At 46.5% G+C, this 19,441-nt stretch overlaps 1 protein-coding gene across 1 annotated transcript in view; it reads right to left on the bottom strand.

Moving 5' to 3' along the window:
- The window catches only part of LOC146772720 (hepatocyte nuclear factor 6-like), a 121,879-nt gene extending 105,655 nt beyond the window's left edge, over positions 1-16,224 (bottom strand). Inside the window, exon 1 of the mRNA XM_085638029.1 lies at positions 15,342-16,224. Within this exon, the coding sequence (XP_085494155.1) occupies positions 15,342-16,224 (883 nt within the window). The remainder of the gene's footprint in view (positions 1-15,341) is intronic.
- Positions 16,225-19,441: the final 3,217 nt, after the last annotated feature.

Below are 19,441 nucleotides of genomic sequence, written 5' to 3'. Positions count from 1 at the left end.
GGCTTTTCCCCCACCCTCCCTCCCGTTGTCCGTGTTGGCTTTCCAAAACCCTCCCTCCTGATGTCCCTGTTGGCTTTCCCCCACTCTACCTCCCGATGTCCTTGTTGGCGAAACCCTCCCGCCCTCCCGATGTCCATGTTGGCCCCACCCTCCCTCCCTCCCTCCCGATGTCCATGTTGGCTTGTCCTCATCCTAACTCCTGTTTGTGTTGACCCACCCACCTGTAAAAAAAAAAGCGCTATGACGCAGACACCGGTGACTGCATCAGAGTGCTTTTTTCCTGCCTCCCTAACTTTCTTTGTCCATGGTGCCTCGCCCATCCATAAATCCTCTCTCCGTTGTTCTGTGTTGCCACCCACCCATCATAACAAGGAAATAATGCTGTGATGTGGTCACCACTGGCTGTGCCATAGTACTTTTCACCCATCTCACCTTCTGTTTGTGTTGCACCTCCCACCCATCACCCCTTCCTCCGTTGTCTGTTTCCTCCCCAACCTCTATAACAAAATAAAGCACTTTGATGCAGACACCGCTGACTGCATCTTTATGCTTTTTTAAACCCCCCTACCAAGCCCCTGCCTGGTTTCTGTTTTACCTCCTCCCTCACTCCATGTTACCTCACACCCCATCATTGCTCCTGCCAGCAATAAAAAACAACAAGCATTGGAAAAGCCAATAGGTTTTGGTTTTGTCAATGTGGTTTTAAGACAAGTTGTACAGCAGCGGTAGCTGCCGTACAACATGGCTTAAAATTAAAAAAAAATAAAAACAACGCTATGACATGGCTAGCATTAACCGCATCATAGTGCTTTTTTTTTGTTTTTCACTTTAAGCCATGTGTTGCATAAGCCACACAGAGGAAGATGAGGTGGAGGTAGGAGGGAGCAGAATGGACAGTGGGGGAGGTAGACGAAAGGGTTGTTGAACACGAGGAAGCAAAAACAGATGGGTGGGGTGTCAGGGGACAATGAAGAGGGTGAGAGAGGATGGGGCATAACGGCTAGAGCGGCTGACTTTGAAGCTGGGGAACCAGGTTCAAGTGTCCGCAGGAAGCTCAACATCCTGTGATTCTGGGCAAATCACGTAATCTCTCCATGCATAAAAATGAACGTGTCCGTCTGTAACGCAACTGGTGGTCAGGTAAAGCGCTCCAATACCTTTGTGTCAAGTTCGAGCTATATAAAATTGCTAAATATTTTTTAAATTGAGGCAACTAAGTACAAACACATGCATTTGTATGGAGCGTGGGGACATAAGTTTTTTTTTAAAGTACCTCGGATGCGCACGGCCAGTGGAAGAACACTGGCCGCCAGCCGGAAACAATAGGAAAGAGGAAAAGAAAGCAGATGACGTGACCCTGATGTTGCTGACCAGTGAGAAGCCAGAAAATAACAGTGACTGCAAAACCTAAGAATGGTATGTAATGGGCGGGCTGTAAGCCCCTTTTAAGAATTCTTTCTTAATTGCAAGGGATTTTGCAAGCACAGCACAAGCACTGTGCAGGCGAACCTAAAAAGTGCTATGACAAGGCTCGCAACAGCCTCGTTACAGCAATGTATTTTAACTGTTAACCATGCTGCACAGCAACCGCCTGCTGTACAACATGACTGAATAAATAATGACAAACCCAGTATCCACTGTAGACGAGACCCATTGGCTTTGACAATGTTTGTTTCACATTGCTTCTCAAATATGACCATCTGTACATCTGAACCACATTCTTTCTGCATTGTGTTGTGGTTTGGAGTAAACATATTTGTGATAGAATAGAACAAAACTTTGAATGCCTGTGATTATGTTAGAGATCTGAGGCATTCTTGAGATCCGGTTCCTCAGCACCTTAGAATAAACAGCAGCCAATGCTGGGACATCAGTTTATTCCTTGGCATACGAGAAGTGTTCTGTTTGGACTGGGATCACTCCAGTAGATGATGTTACTAGATTCAGTGAGATCTCCACAAAGCTGCAGGAAAGGTCATCTTAGCTGGCAAGGTTTCTAAGTGACTTTCATTATTTTTTAGATCCAGCAACTTCGTACACCATGCAGACCTGGTGTTTCTCTTTACAAGAGAATTTGGAAGCACTCCTGATCAATGCCCTGTATTCTGAGATGTAATCCTCCCTGTATTTTTGTGTAGTGGATAGAAGTTTCCAGCTTGTATGCCTTCCACTGCTCCCGCAGAGCGAGAAAGAAGTAAAGCAGACAAGACAGAGGGCTGTACTGAGTTGTGAGGCTGGATGCCTTACAACTTTGCTCAGTTTGCAAGCCCTGCCAATTACAAAGTTAAGATTAAAATAAGGTAAAACATCAGCCCTGCACATTGGGAACTTTCTGTTGCAGAGTCAGACACAAAGCGCCAGCGATGCAGGAATCAGTTGGGCTTTATTCAATAAAAGAGAATCCATCCATCAGCCCTCTCATAAACCTGTGCAACAGAACTGTCCCCATAGAAACTCGCCATCCAGATCACGTAAACCCATTCCATGTTAGAACCTAAGGTGATAGAAGACACAAAGGCTAGCCAGCTACCCTAGGATACTACAGCAGTGGGCTAGCCTGGGACTGCAATAAGGTCCGGGTCATTGTGAGGAACCAAGAAACCCTCCCAGGCCCAAATTATGAGCCACCCCCATCAGAGAAAGGCCAAGAATTGGCCTGAGAAAGCCAGATTTTGTGTTATAGAAGACAGGTCTCAGGCCGTATTTATTACACCATCAGGATAGCATTAAAAAATATTTGGATTACCATCACACAATGTATATATTTTACATAAAATGGAAAAGAGCTGGAGAACTTTTTTTATATATCTTTTGTACTTCTCTATGCATCTTCCCTGGTGCTTTGACCCTTGCTGTTCAGCCAAAGTGAAGGTGCTGTGTGGAATGTTGGAGTGGTGCTGATGCAGTGGAATGCTTGGGTGCCTGTGAGGCGAGGAGTGTCAGTTGGAGTATGGGCTGAGCATCGGGGAGGCTGCTCCTGGTGGGGCTGTTCTAGCTATGGATGTACTTATCGGCAACTAAGACAAATAAATCTTCTAAAACTACACTTCGGCTACCAGACTTTTCGATTACAACATTTTGGCGATGATCTAGAGAAAGCAAGGCGTGTAACTACTCAAACATTTTAAGGAAACTGAAGATAGAAATACTGTTGTAACTAAGTGGCCAGAGAAATATGAATTCTTAGAGAAACAGAACGCGCTGCAGCCCCACCAGCTTCCTTTACATCAGCCGGCCCCAGTCAGCGCGTGCCTCTGTTAGTTACATGAACTAGTAATCATGTGAATGGAGACAACCTGCAGTGCTCTGTGCATGACCAGCAACATTGTGTTTTCAAGGATCTGTCAGTGCTTAGATGGCAGAAAGCGGCAGCTTTTTCTTCACAGTATCTTGCAGTGCTGACAAGATGGACTATGCTCGCAGCATGTTATGTTGGCACATCGGAGGTGGGCAGTCAACATTGTGTGTACTTTAGAATTGAGACTTGCAATATACTATTTTATTATCTAGTTATGGAACCGGCAGCCGGAGGGGACCATCAGGTGGCAAAAAGTCACATGGAGTCCTAGGGAATTGGGACATCTGTACGGCAGCGTATGACTTCTTGGTGAGAAGTTATCTTGAAGAACACGCCAGTTGTCCTCTGATTGTGCTAGAGGCTCCATTTATCGAGGAACATGTATGTTCGTTTACCTTGTTAGACTGGATGGCGGAAACTTTTACAGGACATTCTAATGACTTCCTCTTGGAGGCTGTCGCTACTTATTGTGCTTACACGTTGATGGATTAACTTGGATGTCGTCCAACTTTCCTTGTACGAACTACACATTTTTTTGGGTGGATTTTTTTATTCGCCCTTTAGGCTCGGCTGAGCCTTTGCAAGTTGTTACATATTTTTCCTTATGTTTTACGCGGGTTTTTCGAACTTTCACTCCTCTTTATATGGCTTTACAATACAGGCAATTGGTTCTGTCTCTGTCGAACTTGAACTCTGCGTTCCTCAATTGTATCCCCATTTTTTCATAGTCCATAAGGAATATAATGTAGTGGGCCAGCCATGGTCTGAGAATAAAGTGAGACACACTCATTCCAAGCACAAGGGTGCTTAATCAGTGCACAAACACAATCTCTACGATTAGTGTATAAAGCCAGGCCCTTCCTCTCTGCTGACTGAGTCTTATATCCTGGTATAAACTTAGATATATGGAGCCCACCAGAACGTTTAGTGCATTGGAGAGGCAGCAACGACTTGGGATCCGCAAATTACATAGGAGACCAATGCTCACAAACAGCTATCGGATTTGGGCAGAGACCGAGCCAGACCCATCGCAGGAAAACCTGTCACTGAAAGGCTATTGTGGGAGGGATAGAGTTAATCACACCCCATGGTCCCAACCATCTGAAATCAAAATAACAAGCTAGAAAAGTTGTCTTTAAAAGGCGAGTAGAATTGGGTTAGAGCCAAGACTTCAAAGCACAGAGACATAGTTGCAGATGCTTTTCAAGATCGCCCAGTGTGGATTGAAGATCTACGGAGTTCGACACTGGAACCATTCAGAACTGATTTAGAAAAAAAAAATTACAAATCTGGCTACCTGGGTGTACAAATCTCTACATCATGAGAACATCGCAAAGTAATGGGATGTAGGCTGTTATCAAGTGGATTGGTGCCTTCATCATACCCATAACTTGCTGTAGGCTTCTATTTAGTTGCTTTTGGATTCCAGGGAAGAGTTGCTTTTGCAGGGTCTTATCACAGCAGTGTGTCTTTATGTTTTTCAATTCAAGATTATTCTAGATTCCTTCTACTGTCTACCAAAACGCAGTGCCCGGGAATTCTAATCAGGAGCCCCTTGCTAACACAATCTTCATTGAGTTTCTAAGGGGAGCCTTGTCATCATCCTCCTCACCTCAATGTCTAGATCTCCATTCACAGGAATGTAGGCAATACACTTTCACTATGAGCATGTATAGTTATTTAAATGGTGAGAACCTAGCTGTGAAGCAACTGTGTGCTGTACATTATATAAGGAATTGGGAAACCATCTATAAGATTGTGTACATCAAGTGGGAATGAAACACTTTTTACAATTATTTAGGCAAAGGAAGATTAAGTGATTTACATAGAATAGCACAATGTTGGGTCTAGATGCAGAGGCCGGGATTCGAACCTGGATGCCCAGGTTTTAAAGCGGCAGCTTGAGCCACTAGGCCAGATCTCCTCCCATGTCCACTGTCTGGGGAAGATGTCCTCGCCCTCTGTCTTGTGCCATGCCAATATAGAGGCATCCAAAATGGATGCCAATTTGTTTTGTTATTAATTCTGTAAGCCAAGCTTAAGGATGAACATTAAAATACTCAGCATGTGCAGCGTCTCCTTTCAGTGTTTGCATCCAGTCATTACTTTACGCTTCCAACCCTTGAGCTGATCAGCTGTCCTTGCTGAAGTGATGGCCTAGTGGTCGTCTTGCAGTGCACAGCCAGTTCACATGATTATAGTACCTATTAAATGTGCCTAATATAGCACTCTCTTCATATTCTAATAATATTGTTTCTTTCTACAGACTTGCATCGTCAAACTGCTTGCTTTTCAAAAATTGTCCAATATATTACCAAAATCCAGCATGGAAAACTGACCTTTACTTAAAACTTTTGAAAGTCGCCTCTCCTGTTTTCTCTTTTAAATGGCCATCTCCTTCCCTTTCATCCTCTGCTTGCCCCCTCTCTCTGACCACAACCTTCTCAAAGGGACCAGCATGTTTGCCTTAATTTCTAGAAAATACCGATAACCCATTTCAAGAACTCAATCCCGCCTTTTTTGAAAGTCATAAAGCCACAAACCTAACCATACCGAATCTCTTACTCTGCCTCTCCAACGAGTAGCTTGTGAGCTACTCTACTGGTAGCTCTCCAGCTTCCTGTAAGTAGCTCTCCAGTGTAATAAATTGCAAGCTTTTGTTTGGATGAATTAATATTGGTATATCAAAATTGAGAAGGGAGGAGAATGTGTGTATTTCCAGAACTCATACGCTGATGTTTGATGAAGAATGCTTGAATTTCTAAAATATATTTAAAGCTGATATCTGAGCGACAACTCATGTGGTGTTGGGGAGACATATTACCAACATTACTACGTTGGTGCCAAGGGCATTGCAGCTATGGCTGTTATGTATTACTCAAGGCATTCCAAATTGACAGAGCCTTGACAACCCTGCCTGATGCACTGACATGATTACTACTGGGAATCTTGCATAAGGTGGCCAATAATGTAATCTTATCTGATCACTTGTGGTCAATATTACAGCATATTTAATATTAGTAGCTCGGGATTCTTTTCATTGAACATCAATAGCTCCTATTACAGAAAAGGTTAAATGGAGACCCCTTCTCTAGCTGGTCGATCAACCACACCAAACAACTGCATGACCTCACATACTCCCCACCAATGATCCCACCTCATTCCTCTTTATGACATCTATCACGGAGACGCTTTAGTGAATGCGTGGAATGATTTGCTTCTGCGAACAAGACGGATCCCAGTAGCACTGGGCTGACCACGTGCCTTGGGTTCTGTAGCAGCGTGCCGCCTGGCGTAAACGCTTCAACGCCTCCTCATGGCTACATTACAATACAATAGAGTCAACCCCATGTCAGACTAACGTTAAATGTGACTTACTCACCCTACCCCAACCTTGTCTTCCTACAGGAAAACTCCTTATTTTAATGTGGGCAGTTCACCTCTGGAAGTGTTTTCTCACTCACTCAAGTTTCACATGACACCAGTGTGCGAATTTCCTGTCACATAGACACCTGGAGACACAATTCCACTGTATGCAGACTGTGCGGTCTACTTTAGAAATGGCAGCATTGCCCTTCCAGAAGATTCCACCATCAGTGTCAATTCAGCAAACTGCTGGGAAGTGGTAGTACTATCCTAGATACTTGGACTGGTGATGTTGACATCACAAGGCTGACCTGTGACCCCATCCTTAGCCGCTGAACAATCTCCTATTGGCGGATACGTGGCCAGGGTTAAAGGGCATTCAAGAAGTGGAAACTCAAGAAAACAAATGGGGCTTCGCACACAATGGCTGAAGAGGCAGAATGCTGCCCCTGCACCATCTACACCAAATATAACAGCCTTCTGATTCTCAGCTTTATCCGAATTTCCCTGAGGATGTTTAAAAAACGAGAGCATCAAAAAGATATCTTTGCAACCCAGGGCCGACCTTGTTCTAAGAAACAAGCACAAACCGCACTGTTGGTCATGAATATCCGTAAGAATAAGCACTGGACCAGCAAGAACGAATGACCCAGAAATTCCCGGGCTGTCAAAAAATCCCTCCAATCCAGTTTCAAAGAACACTGACCAGGCGGCGGCTCGTGCTTTGACGTGCAAACGCTTACAGGCACAGGCGTGCACAAATGGTGTACATCATTGGCGCCGGGTGGCGGTGCAGCTCCTATGTCAGTGCGCGATTTGTTCGTACCCTGGGCTTGCAGCGTTGCATGACTCGAAACCCCGTACGTTTAAGAGACAGAAACAACAGCCGCGGGCCGCCGTTCCTGGGGGAGTCATAGGAGGGTTTTTGGTGCCCTTCCGCTAAAGGTGCCTTAAAGGGACGCTCTGTGTTTGCAGCGCCTACCGTGTGACATCGTGCCTGTTCATGCCCCTGGACAGGCTTCCTGTATTGTGACTGTTGGCCGCACAGGCAAAAGCGTTCCTCATGTGCAGGAGTCACGTCCCATTCAAATGAAGGAACGGGCACCTTCCGGCATGTGCCTGGAAACTTTGTGCCTGCACCAGCGCTTGAAATGGAAACATAGAAGTGTAGGCACTCTAGCAGAGTACGTGCCTCAGTAACGGACAGCACCGGCCCATTTAAAGCACGAGCCTGCACTATCCCTATTCCAAAACGGAAACATGGGCGGTTGAACCCGTTTTGCTCCCTAGGCAGTTATCTATATATGCGCCTAATGTATATGCGTTCCTCGCCAACTCCTCCTCCGATCCCTTATTGTTGATGCATAGATGTCTCCAGTCCTTCATTCCTATCCTTCCCCAGCGACCCGTGGCCTCGCCTCTCCTTTTGCGAGCATCTTTGCACGTTTTCAGATTCTCTCGTATCTTTTTCATGCACAATCACCAGTGCTATCCCCAGATGTACCAGGAAAAACAGTTCTCTGTTGAGTGTAAAAATGGCGCTCTTTCCTTTGTAATGCAGACCAGCCCAAGCACTGCTTTTCAGGGGCCGGCGGCATGGCATGTTCGGCTTACGGCTTACAGCTTTCCATGCACTAAACCATACCTCCCGTTCCAAGGGGCCCAGGGTTTATGGAACAGGAACATGACAAAAACGAGAAATACATCTATGGCGACTGTAACTGCAGCTGTGCCCAGAGTTGAGCCGAGATACCCCCCAGGTGAGTTGTGTGCGTTATAAATTAAAATAACATAACAGTGAGTTTGCAAACAATATCAAAGCCCAAAAAGACCATTTAGCGACCGATTGATAGAAAGCCAATACTCCTCACAAAAGTCAAAGCGCACCCCACTTCACAATTATTGTTTCCTCATTAGTGGGCCACGGCATGGATGCAGCTGCGTGTTCTGATAGGAATATCAGGAGGAAGCTAGACAGGTAAGGAGATGTAGAGATTCCCCACAGGCGGAGCTGTCTGAAAGGGCACCAGCAAGGGAGTGGCCAGAAAGTTAAAATACCCTCCACTTTGAAACAAATCTTTAATGACATTGAATGGGTAAAGCAGGTATGCCTGACTTCCTAGAATTGTTCTCTTCAGCTGTACACCTTCCTGTCTTTCCTCTCACTGTCCCACCCTTCCATTCATCCATTCTTTGATCCTTCACCCTGTCCTTTCGTTATTCCAACAATCCATTGATGTTCCATCCATCCATCCATCCATCCATCCATCCATCCATCCATCCATCCATCCATCCATCCATCCATCCATCCATCAGTTGAGTGATTCATTCCTCTATTATTTCACTCACAAACCCACCCTTTCACTTTTCCATCCATATATCCATACACCCTTTCATCATTCCATCCATCCAATGACCATTCCCTTCGTACGTTAATCCATCTTTTCACACTTCCATTCATTTTTCCATACACCCTTTCATCCAACCTTTCATCATTCCATCCTTCCAATGACCATTTCCTTCGCACGTTAATCCATCTTTTCACTTTCCCATTCATTTGTCCATACACCCTTTCATCCAACCTTTTATCATTTCATCCACCCACTGACCATTTCCTCCGCACGTTGATCCATCTTTTCACACTTCTATTAATTTGTCCATACACCTTTTCGTTTCATCCAACCTTTCACTAATTGATTCATTGACCTCTCCATTTGAACATTCCTCTTTCCAGCCCTCCATCCTTGCATCATTCCTTTGTTTTCAATCTTCCTTCCTTTACCTTTTGTTTTACACTTTTATCTACCATAAGGTTTTCATTTTCTCCTGTTTTTCTCACATTGTTCTTCATCCCCGCTCACTCTATTTTCTACTCTCTCTTTTCTTTTAAGGAGTTCATTATTTCATTTTCCTTTCCTGGGGCTCACTTCACAGTCTTTGTCCTCCATCTCTAAGCCCAGCCCTACTCTTGCTTTGAAATGTTTTAGGACACATTGTCTGCCGGCCTCCAAAATAGGCCACATATAAAACGAATCAACTTTCACTGGGACACAGATTGTGTTTTTCCATGGGTGCAGTGGCCACCCTTACTTAAGCTGCCGAAGCAGGGGTTGCCTACTCCACTGGGCTCTAGCGTTATGGCAGCATGATTGGCACTTCAGGGGTTGGCCAGAAGTCTCACAATGTGCCTCTTTATAACTGGAACAATAAATATGTCCTAATTTGATATGGTGCACACAAAAATGTGTTTCTCTAGGCACAAATGTTGCTGCCATGGATGGATGAGCAGCGTGTTACCCACAAAATAAGCTGTACTGGTCTAAAGTCCAGTACATAGCTGCGCATGTGTTAGAATGAACAGTGAAGAAAGACTTCAAGACATTTTAACATTTCTCACCAGCAGTCATACACCTCATGTAGATTCACATCACTGATACTTACTGCCCTTCAGCTACAACTCTAACTTTGATCACTAGCAAAACATGTTCCTAGCTAGGGACAGAAGCATGTTGCAGAAACCAAATTAGATTAATAAAATGAATTCGAAGTGCAGTTTTTGCACTGTTGTGCTTGAAGAGTCTCATGGCTGAAGAAGATTTTTTCATTTTGTCGTTTAAGAGCATAATACATATTTTAATGATGCGATTATGTGTTTTCTGAGTTCGATTATGGTAATTTATTTAACAATGTTATGAGTTTTTGCATTAAATTGATAATGTCCATACAGTTTTTCACGATGTTATGAGACTTCTCTTCTGTTAAAGGATATCACAAACATTTCAAAGATGGGAGAAGGCTTGTTTGTAGTTCTAGAAAGTTACAAGGATTTTTGATGAGGTGACAAAGCTTGTCAAGAATTTCAACCCGTCTAGAATCAGGTCAGCTAAAATCAAGACCAGCACTCTGAAGCACAAGCACTTTATTACCCTCGAAATGGGCTGCACAGATCATGAAATTTTGACCGATACTATTTTTAACTTAAGAGCTAATCACTTTTAAATGTAATTGTACAAAGATAAGGTTGTACACAATTTTAACTTCAACGTTTAATGTTTTGTCTTTTTTATATTGTGAGTTTTAATTAACTGTACAATAAATTCAAATTCAAGTCAAGAATTTCAGACTGTGATACAATCTTTTCATATGGAAATGAAAAGTTCACGATCTTGAAAACGTGACAAGAATTTTTTAATGATATGAAACTTATCTCTGTATAATGGAATCGCATTAATTTTTCAATGATGCCGTAGTGCTTTTGATTGATTTAAGAATCTCATTGAATTGTTAAATGATGTCATGAGATCTGTCATATGTCTGAAGATCGCAAACATATTTTGATAATGTTATGAGGGTTGTTTGTAATTTGAGAACGCTACTTGAATTTTCGGCATTATGCCATTTATCAAGAAATTGATGACATAATGATAATTATTTTGATGGCATGGAGGTGTTCTGCGTTTGAATATGTCAAATAGATTTTGATAATGTCCTGAGAGTTGTCAGGAGTTTGAGGACTTTACTTATTTTTCATGATAAAAAGGACACATAAAAAGTTTGTTGACATCACTACATTAGGTAGTGCTGTGATTGGGCTCATCGAAAGCTTGAATCAGTTTGATATTATTATGAGCTTTACCATTCGCTTGATGACATCCTAAGACACTTTAATAATATGAGGAAACTTTCAGACGTTGGAGGATGTCTCAAGATGGATGTATGATGCGGCTTGTCATGAGCGTGAAGATGAAACAGATCTGTTAATGCAGAGATGAGGCTTGCCATGAGTTGAAGGACATCCACAAGGGTTTTGATGTTTTGAGATCTGTCAAGAGATTGAGGACATTGGCAGACTTTTTGAGGGTGTTTTGAAGTTTGTCATGAGTTTAATGTCGCATCTTTTTTGTTGATGTTATGAGAGTTGTCACAAGTTTGCTGACATTCCAAGAATATTCCATTATTTAAAATGCTTGTTATGAGTTTTAGGACCTCACTAGATTTTTATGGTAAAGGAGGAGCAAGTCGAAGGCTGCAAGGAATTGGCATAGTCCAAGTTGGATGTTTTCTATAGATTTCCAAACGTGCACCACAAAAGGGCAGCCCTGATATTTTCAATCCACTTAGGTGGCATGGAAGCTCTAGAGCAGAACCTCGTATTTAATTTGCTTTACAAAGAGCTTTACGAAGAGCATGCATACTAGTTGAACTGCCCATCAATCTCTTCTAGAGACTAATGAAGTCCGATTTCAATAGCCCTCAATTACTACTTTAGTACTGAACACTTGGGTGCCTGTATCTGCAAAGGCAATTTAGCCACACCTGACTTTAACTGTCAAGTGTGGCTACATAACCAGAAAAATTATCCAGTTTTGTGTATGGTGCAACATCTATTTAATTATTTAATTTGGAGCATTTAGTGGTTGGGGAAGAGGTTTGTGTTTCTCTCAGAGAGGCTATGGAAAAAAAGGGTTTTTTTCTGAGAGGAGAATCTCAAAAGACAGGTTATTTCCCTCTGAGAGACGAGCTCTGTGGCTGGAATGTCCGACACAGCATCATCTGCGATGGGTAAAGCTATGTCCCCCTCATTTTGACTTGGCCTGCCTGAGGGCTGGTTACTTAAACCCCGCCACAGTACAGTCTCTACCTCCATGGAGAGGGAACACTCATGGTTCGGTTGGAAGAGATAAGCTACTGTGACATTAACAATTGTAAAAATGATGCTGGAGAAGCAGAGGCAAATGTAACAAAACAAATAAAAAATTGTATTGTGTCTGAAACTCACCAAGAACAATACAGGGAGGAGGAGAGCACTTGTAGTGATTGTGTCCCAGGGGAGCGTGCATACGTGCTGAACGCATACGACTAGGAAGTAAATATAGAGCGCCTAAGAAGCATGATGGACATGGACTGCATGACTTTCTTGGGAAATATAAAAACAGTATCACAAACACCCCAGATCAATTGTGGGCAAGCAGGAGGTACATTTCATGTTTGGGGAGTTTTCACAGGGTTGCCCCCACTTCAAATCAGTGGACAGATCTTGGGAGTAGAGATGGTGAAGGATGTTTGTCAGCAGAAGGGGCTGTGAATTCATATTTGCAAAATATTAATGTTATAGGATTGTTAAGCAATTAGTATCTTGGGATCCGGCCTTTAGAACCATGACATGTGTAGAGTTCCATACCTTCGGCTCCATGCCTCAAACGGCATGTCGTTGATTGTAAATCTTGGCTTGCACGAATAGCGTTTGCTTCATTGCGTACAGTAAATCCTTGGAGCCATTGTCATGCGTTTACTGTCATGAAATTGTAGTGGTTGGTTTAAAGTATTCTGCTCAATGTATTGGCTTTATATCTGAGAAAGAATGTCTTAATTTTAATGTTTTTTTTCTCTCGCTAAGGTTTGGGAATCAATGTCATGAACATTATATCTTGGGTGTCCTTGATTCAGTATTTGAATATGGGTCCTAATAATCTATTCCCTTGCTCAAACCCATGATTGCGCAATTTGCACACAGCCTGGTTTGAGAATGGGAGTTAAATTTCTTCTGCAATCTATGTTCTAATAGGTCGCGTTGCAAACCACCCGTTTCAATGTGATCCCAAAATGACTCAATGAATCAGTTGCAGTTTCAGACCCCCCTGATCGGGTCTATATGCAGGGAGTGAGGCCTGCACAGCACAGGTAGAGCTCTGTGTCTGCATGTGCTTCTTCAAACGGGAAACATTTAAAAAGGAAAAGGTAGCGGGTTCTCATTAGAGAGGCAGGTCCTGCTTTAAAAAAAAATCTGTCCTTTTTGAGAAGAAGTCTGCTTCCCTTTAGTCCACCAACACAAGACTCAAAGAGGAGTCTTTTCACGGGATCCTGTCTTCATTAACAGTTACCACACAAAACCGGGGAAGAGGGAGGTAACGAATCATTAATTTGGACCACAATTACCGTTACAACCCAGTGATACAGTCCCTTCTGAATTGCAAATAGGAGGGGAAGTCTCTTTTATGCCCTCTCCTATTTGTTGTGCAATATAGTCTGAAAAGCTGTTTATGCATCTGAAAAATGCCGACTTGTAAGGTTTTTTTACATTGTAAAAAAAAAAAACCTTTTGCTGTTATTTTGAGAATCTCAGAGTTTGTGACCGCAAAAATGACCTTGTATATCTGGCCCTTGAGCCCTCATGAGGCGTGTGCCAGTTTTTGTTGCGTAGAGACCACAATACCGAAATTTCAGATTTGGCTGGTTTCTATGCACCAAAAAAACAGCAACGATGGCTATTCTCCCCAGAATGGAGAATAACTACGTGGATCTAGAGATAACTGTTACTTTTCTGTGTAGTTTTCCCAGATTTCTTTGGGGAAAAACAAGATTTTAAATCTGCTATAATCTTACATCGGGCTTCAGTCTGTGGGAGGAGCACTGTCTGCTCTTTGCTTTTTGTTTCACGGGGAAGTTGGTGGTCAGTCTGTGGGGCTGCCCACAGCTCCCAATCCTGCAGCATTAAACAGGGTCCAGGGTTTTCAGCCCAGAATTATTGGGTCTGTTGTTTGAGGACTCCATAATGCTAGACTCGCTGATGCTGGAATTTGCTAGTTGCAAAATGTTATCTGGAGTGATCATGCTAGTTGAAATTTCACCGGTAGTAATGAAGGTTTTAGAGACTTGAATTCAGTGTCTTGAGTACAGTCTCAAGTATTTGTTGTCTTGAACTCTATAACGTGGGTTGAATGCCTATATCTCATGTTTTGAGCTCTCTTTTTGGGATTAGTGTCTTCGATATAAAGTCCTGGATTTTTCATCTTGGTTTTGAGATCTTACATTCAAAGTCTTAGGGTGTATGACTTTGATAAAATGTCATGGTATTGTTGTTTTGGTCTCAGGGACTTGGGTTGAATATCTGTGTCATAGTGTCTTGGGCTCAGTATTTTGAGCTCATGGCTGGGGCACGATATCTTGCCTTCAGGATAGTGAGTTCAATGTACTGATCTCAATGTATTTATCCCAAAATCATGGATTCTGTGCCTTTAGTACAATATCTTGCATTCTATGTATTTTTCAATATCTTGATTTGCTTGTCTTTAGCTGAGTGACCTTGGTGGCAACATTTCTTTTGTTCACTCTAGTTGACTGAATGTCTTGGACTTGGTTTTTTGGGTCCATTATTGTTTTAACTCAATGTCAGCCCGAGATTTTTTGACTCAGTTTCTCTGGTTCATTCACTCAGGCTTAATATCTCAAGTGCAATGTCCAAGGCTCTCCTTGTTAGACTCAGTTTCTCAAACTCTATTTCCTGAACTCTATCTTTTTGGTTCAGTGTCTTGGGATGAATGTGCTAGACTTGTTATTTTAGAGACAATGTCATTTCCATTGTTTTGTTCTCACTATCCCATGTTCAATGCTGAAGTTTCAATGTCAAGACCAGTATATAAAAATGTGTTCAATGTCTTGGGATCTCAGTTTCAGGTTGAATGTTTTTAGTTCAGGTTTCAGGTTAAATGTGGTCTGGATGCATTGTGCTGTGGGTTGCGTGATATGAGTGTGATGTATCCTCTGGGAGCTGTAATTTTGGTGTACGGTGGTCAATTCTGCGGACTCCAGGTGTTGCTGAAGCCTGAGGATGTTGTGCCTCTGTGCTGTATCCCCCTGTGTTGTTCATGCTCAGTTCCACATGCTCTAAGTATCTTACCTTCTAACCTTAAAGCCGCCATCCTCTGGAACTCAGGCTCCTGCAGCCATCTCCACATCCGCTTGAAGGTCTCGCGGCCAGACTTGAGCTTGCTCCAGGGCTTGGGGTTTCTGAGCAGGTCAGATAGGGTTCCTTGTGAACGACACAGCACCCGCTCGGCAAAGATAGCCTGAGGGATGCTGTATCTCTTAAGCTCAGCGATGATGCGCTGGGCGACTTCCCTGGTGTTGATCTCCTCCATTGGGCCAGTCAATGCAGAGCTCTGCGGCGCCACCGCAGGGATACCCCTGCAAGCCATATCTGGCCTGGGTGGTCCATATGGGTGCTGGCTCATGCCCCCTGGAGATCCCATGCCAGAGCTCGGCGGAGGAGAGAGGTCCCTGGAGTAGTGCTGGTCCATCCTGCCAAACATGGCTGAGTGGGCTTCGAAGCTGCCTGCTGATGACATCTTGTCCCCAGAGATGTGACCCCCGGAATGTCCATAACTGTGCATAGGGTTGAGGTTGGGGTTTTGACCCAAGCCCATGTCCTTATGATAGGGGCTGTAGAAGCTGCCTGGGTGACCCAGGCCTCTCTCTTCTCTCATCAAGGTGAAACTGCCTATGACGTTGCCGACGGGCAGGCACTGGTGATGCTGGTGCGGCTGTAGAGGCGTTAGAGTTGTGTAGCTGTTGACGCCACCTGTGGGCGAGTCACCTCCAAAGCCAAGACCTGGGTGCATGGGGTGCTCAGCGCGGTGATAGTCCCCTGCCTCCAGCACTGAGGCCATGCTGCCCAGCAGGGGAGGGCCCCGGTGCAGCCCTCGGCCCTGGCCATGCAGCATTTCTTGCTCGTGGCTGCACATGTCCCCGCCGGCCCCATCCAGGCCCAGATGCATGTTCATGGCCTCAGCTACAGCATGGTCCCATGAACTGCCGATGGCTTGAACCTCCCTGGGTCTGTGTGAGGAGAGGGGGCTGGGGGTCGCTGGGACTGAGGAGGGATTCTGGAGAGTTGACTGTGGCAGTGGGTGGTGTGGGAGAGTCACCTGGTGACAAGGAGGGGAGTAATGTATAGGGTCAGAGGAGTGGGTCTGAAGAAACGCCGAAAGACTCAGTTTCTGATGAAAACAGAGATAGGACTTGGCGGGAGCTCTGACTGTCCATACATAGGGGAACCCCTTGATGTTATTTCTGGCGCCTTGCCCCCACTATCGCCTCTTGTCTCACTTGAGCATGTCCTTCTGTGGGGCGTGCATAGAGGGTACAGCTCGGGTGCAATTAGACACACCCACTTTTATCTGTCAACACTATGTGTTCAAACCAGCAGCCACACACTACACAAACTAGACTTGCTCCAGCCCGCGTGATTCTGCTGTTGTTTAATGGCCCGCGTTACACCAGGCCCGGCGGGGTGCACAGTGCTGGGGGGGGGGGGGGTTGTTAGCATTCACTAGGGCTGATCTGCGCGCTTCCTGGGACAGTACCTGAGGGTAGAGGTTGTCTGAAGCTGGGGTGGTCTACACTAACCCTGGGTCAGGGTCTGGGGGGCTGAGAGAGTGCACACTAGGGGTGATCTGAAGCTGGGGTGGTCTGCACTAACCCTGGGACAGGGTCTGGGGGGCTGAGAGAGTGCACACTAGGGGTGATCTGAAGCTGGGGTGGTCTGCACTAACCCTGGGTCAGGGTCTGGGGGGCTGAGGGAGTGCACACTAGGGGTGATCTGAAGCTGGGGTGGTCTGCACTAACCCTGGGTCAGGGTCTGGGGGGCTGAGGTAGTGCACACTAGGGGTGATCTGCTCCCAGGAAAGTGCCTGAGGGTAGAGATTGTCTGAAGCTGGGTTGGTCTGCACTACTCCTGGGACAGGGTCTGGGGGGCTGAGGGAGTGCACACTAGGGGTGATCTGCTGCCAGGACAGTGTCTGAGGGTAGAGGTTGTCTGAAGCTGGGGTGGTCTGCACTAACCCTGGGTCAGGGTCTGGGGGGCTGAGAGAGTGCACACTAGGGGTGATCTGAAGCTGGGGTGGTCTGCACTAACCCTGGGACAGGGTCTGGGGGGCTGAGAGAGTGCACACTAGGGGTGATCTGAAGCTGGGGTGGTCTGCACTAACCCTGGGACAGGGTCTGGGGGGCTGAGAGAGTGCACACTAGGGGTGATCTGAAGCTGGGGTGGTCTGCACTAACCCTGGGACAGGGTCTGGGGGGCTGAGAGAGTGCACACTAGGGGTGATCTGCTCCCAGGACAGTGCCTGAGGGTAGAGATTGTCTGAAGCTGGGTTGGTCTGCACTAACCCTGGGACAGGGTCTGGGGGACTGAGGGAGTGCACACTAGGGGTGATCTGCTGCCAGGACAGTGCCTGAGGGTAGAGATTGTCTGAAGCTGGGTTGGTCTGCACTAACCCTGGGACAGGGTCTGGGGGGCTGAGGGAGTGCACACTAGGGGTGATCTGCTGCCAGGACAGTGCCTGAGGGTAGAGATTGTCTGAAGCTGGGTTGGTCTGCACTACTCCTAGGGCAGTGTCTGGGGACAGAGAGTACACACATCAGGTGTGATCCGGTCACCTCCTGGGACAGTGTCTGAGGGTGGAGGGTGCACACACCAGGTGTGATCTGCTCTTCTCACTGGTCAGTGTCAAAGGGTAGAAAGTGCAAACAAAAGGAGTGATCTACTCTCCTCCTGGGACAGTGTCTGGGGGCAGTAATTGCACACAAAAGGGCTGATCTGGGCTTCTCACAGATCAGTATCAGAGGGTAGAAAGTGCACACCAAGGGGGCGATCCGTTCTCCTCCCGGTGACTGTCTGGGGCTGGATTGTGCACACACCTGGCCGCTCCCCACCGAGGATGCCCCTCTAAGAGCCCCTCGGGAATCGCCGTGATCTCCAGACGGGGGGTTCAGGCAGTGCTCTCCGGCTCCGGGGATGCTGCAGGCGGAGTGCTCGTGACTGCGGCCGCTCGCGCAGATAAGGTGATCCGTGTGACACTCACAGGCAGAGGGCCCATGCTGGAGCTGTAAAGGGGATGCTCTTATCTGAGCTGCAGGCAGGACGCAGCCAGAGAGCCCACGCCGAAGGGGCTGTAGACGAGCTTCTCGTCTAGGTGCTCCCAGGCTAGACGTGCCTGTAGTGCTCAGAGGAAGGATGCTTCAGGCGGGACGCTGCCAAGCGCTTCCCACACGCAGGTGTTTCAGAGATTGATGCTGCTCGAGTGTTTCTGTGTGTGACGCTGCCGGGAACTGTTAGGGTCCCTGGGTCACGGGTCGCCGCGTGGTCCAGAGGATGCTTCGGGTCTCACAGGTCACCGCTTGGTCCAGAGGATGCTGCGGGACTCACGGGTCGCTGTGTGGCCCAGAGGATGCTGCGCTGGTTCACCGACCGCTGCGTGGTCCAGATGGTGATGCTGCGGGACTCATGGGTTGCCGCGAGGTCCAAAGGATGCTGCGGGACTCTCAGGTCACCGCGTGGTCCAGAGGATGCTGCACGGGTCGCTGCGTGGTCCAGATGATGATGCTGCGGGACTCACAGGTCACCGCGTGGTCCAGAGGATGCTGCGTGGTCCAGAAGATGATGCCGCGGGACCCACAGGTCACCGCGTGGTCCAGAGGATGCTGCGTGGTCCAGAAGATGATGCTGCGGGACTCATGGGTCGCCGCGAGGTCCAAAGGATGCTGCGGGACTCACCGGTCACCGCATGGCCCAGAGGATGATGCACGGGTCGCTGCGTGGTTCAGATGATGATGCTGCAGGACTCGTGGGTCGCCGCGAGGTCCGAAGGATGCTGCCGGGAAGTGCCTGTGTCGCCGCGAGGTCCAAAGGATGCTGCGAGGGATCACGGGTCAGGTGGTGTTTACTGTCTGCTGGCCTCGGGGTGCCCCAGGCAGGATGCCGTGGAGGTGCTCCGAGGCAGTAAGGTCCTGCAGGGGCTGCAGTAGGGAGGCTCACGGGGGGCTCGCAGGTAGAGTGGTCGTCGGACTCTGAAGCATGCGGGTCTCTGCCTGCAGCGCTCTGTCTGCTTCTCAGCGGCTGTCTCCGGCTGCTGGCAGTGCCCGGCGTCTCTCTGCCCGCTGTCCCTCTGCCCTTGCTCTTTCACCGTCTCATTTCCTAACCCTCCTTGCTGCCCAATC

This window comes from Triturus cristatus, chromosome 12 (genome assembly GCF_964204655.1).
Source record: "Triturus cristatus chromosome 12, aTriCri1.1, whole genome shotgun sequence".
NCBI lineage: Eukaryota > Metazoa > Chordata > Amphibia > Caudata > Salamandridae > Triturus > Triturus cristatus.
Note: the sequence above shows the minus strand (reverse complement) of the source record. Positions and strands in the feature narration are given on the sequence as shown.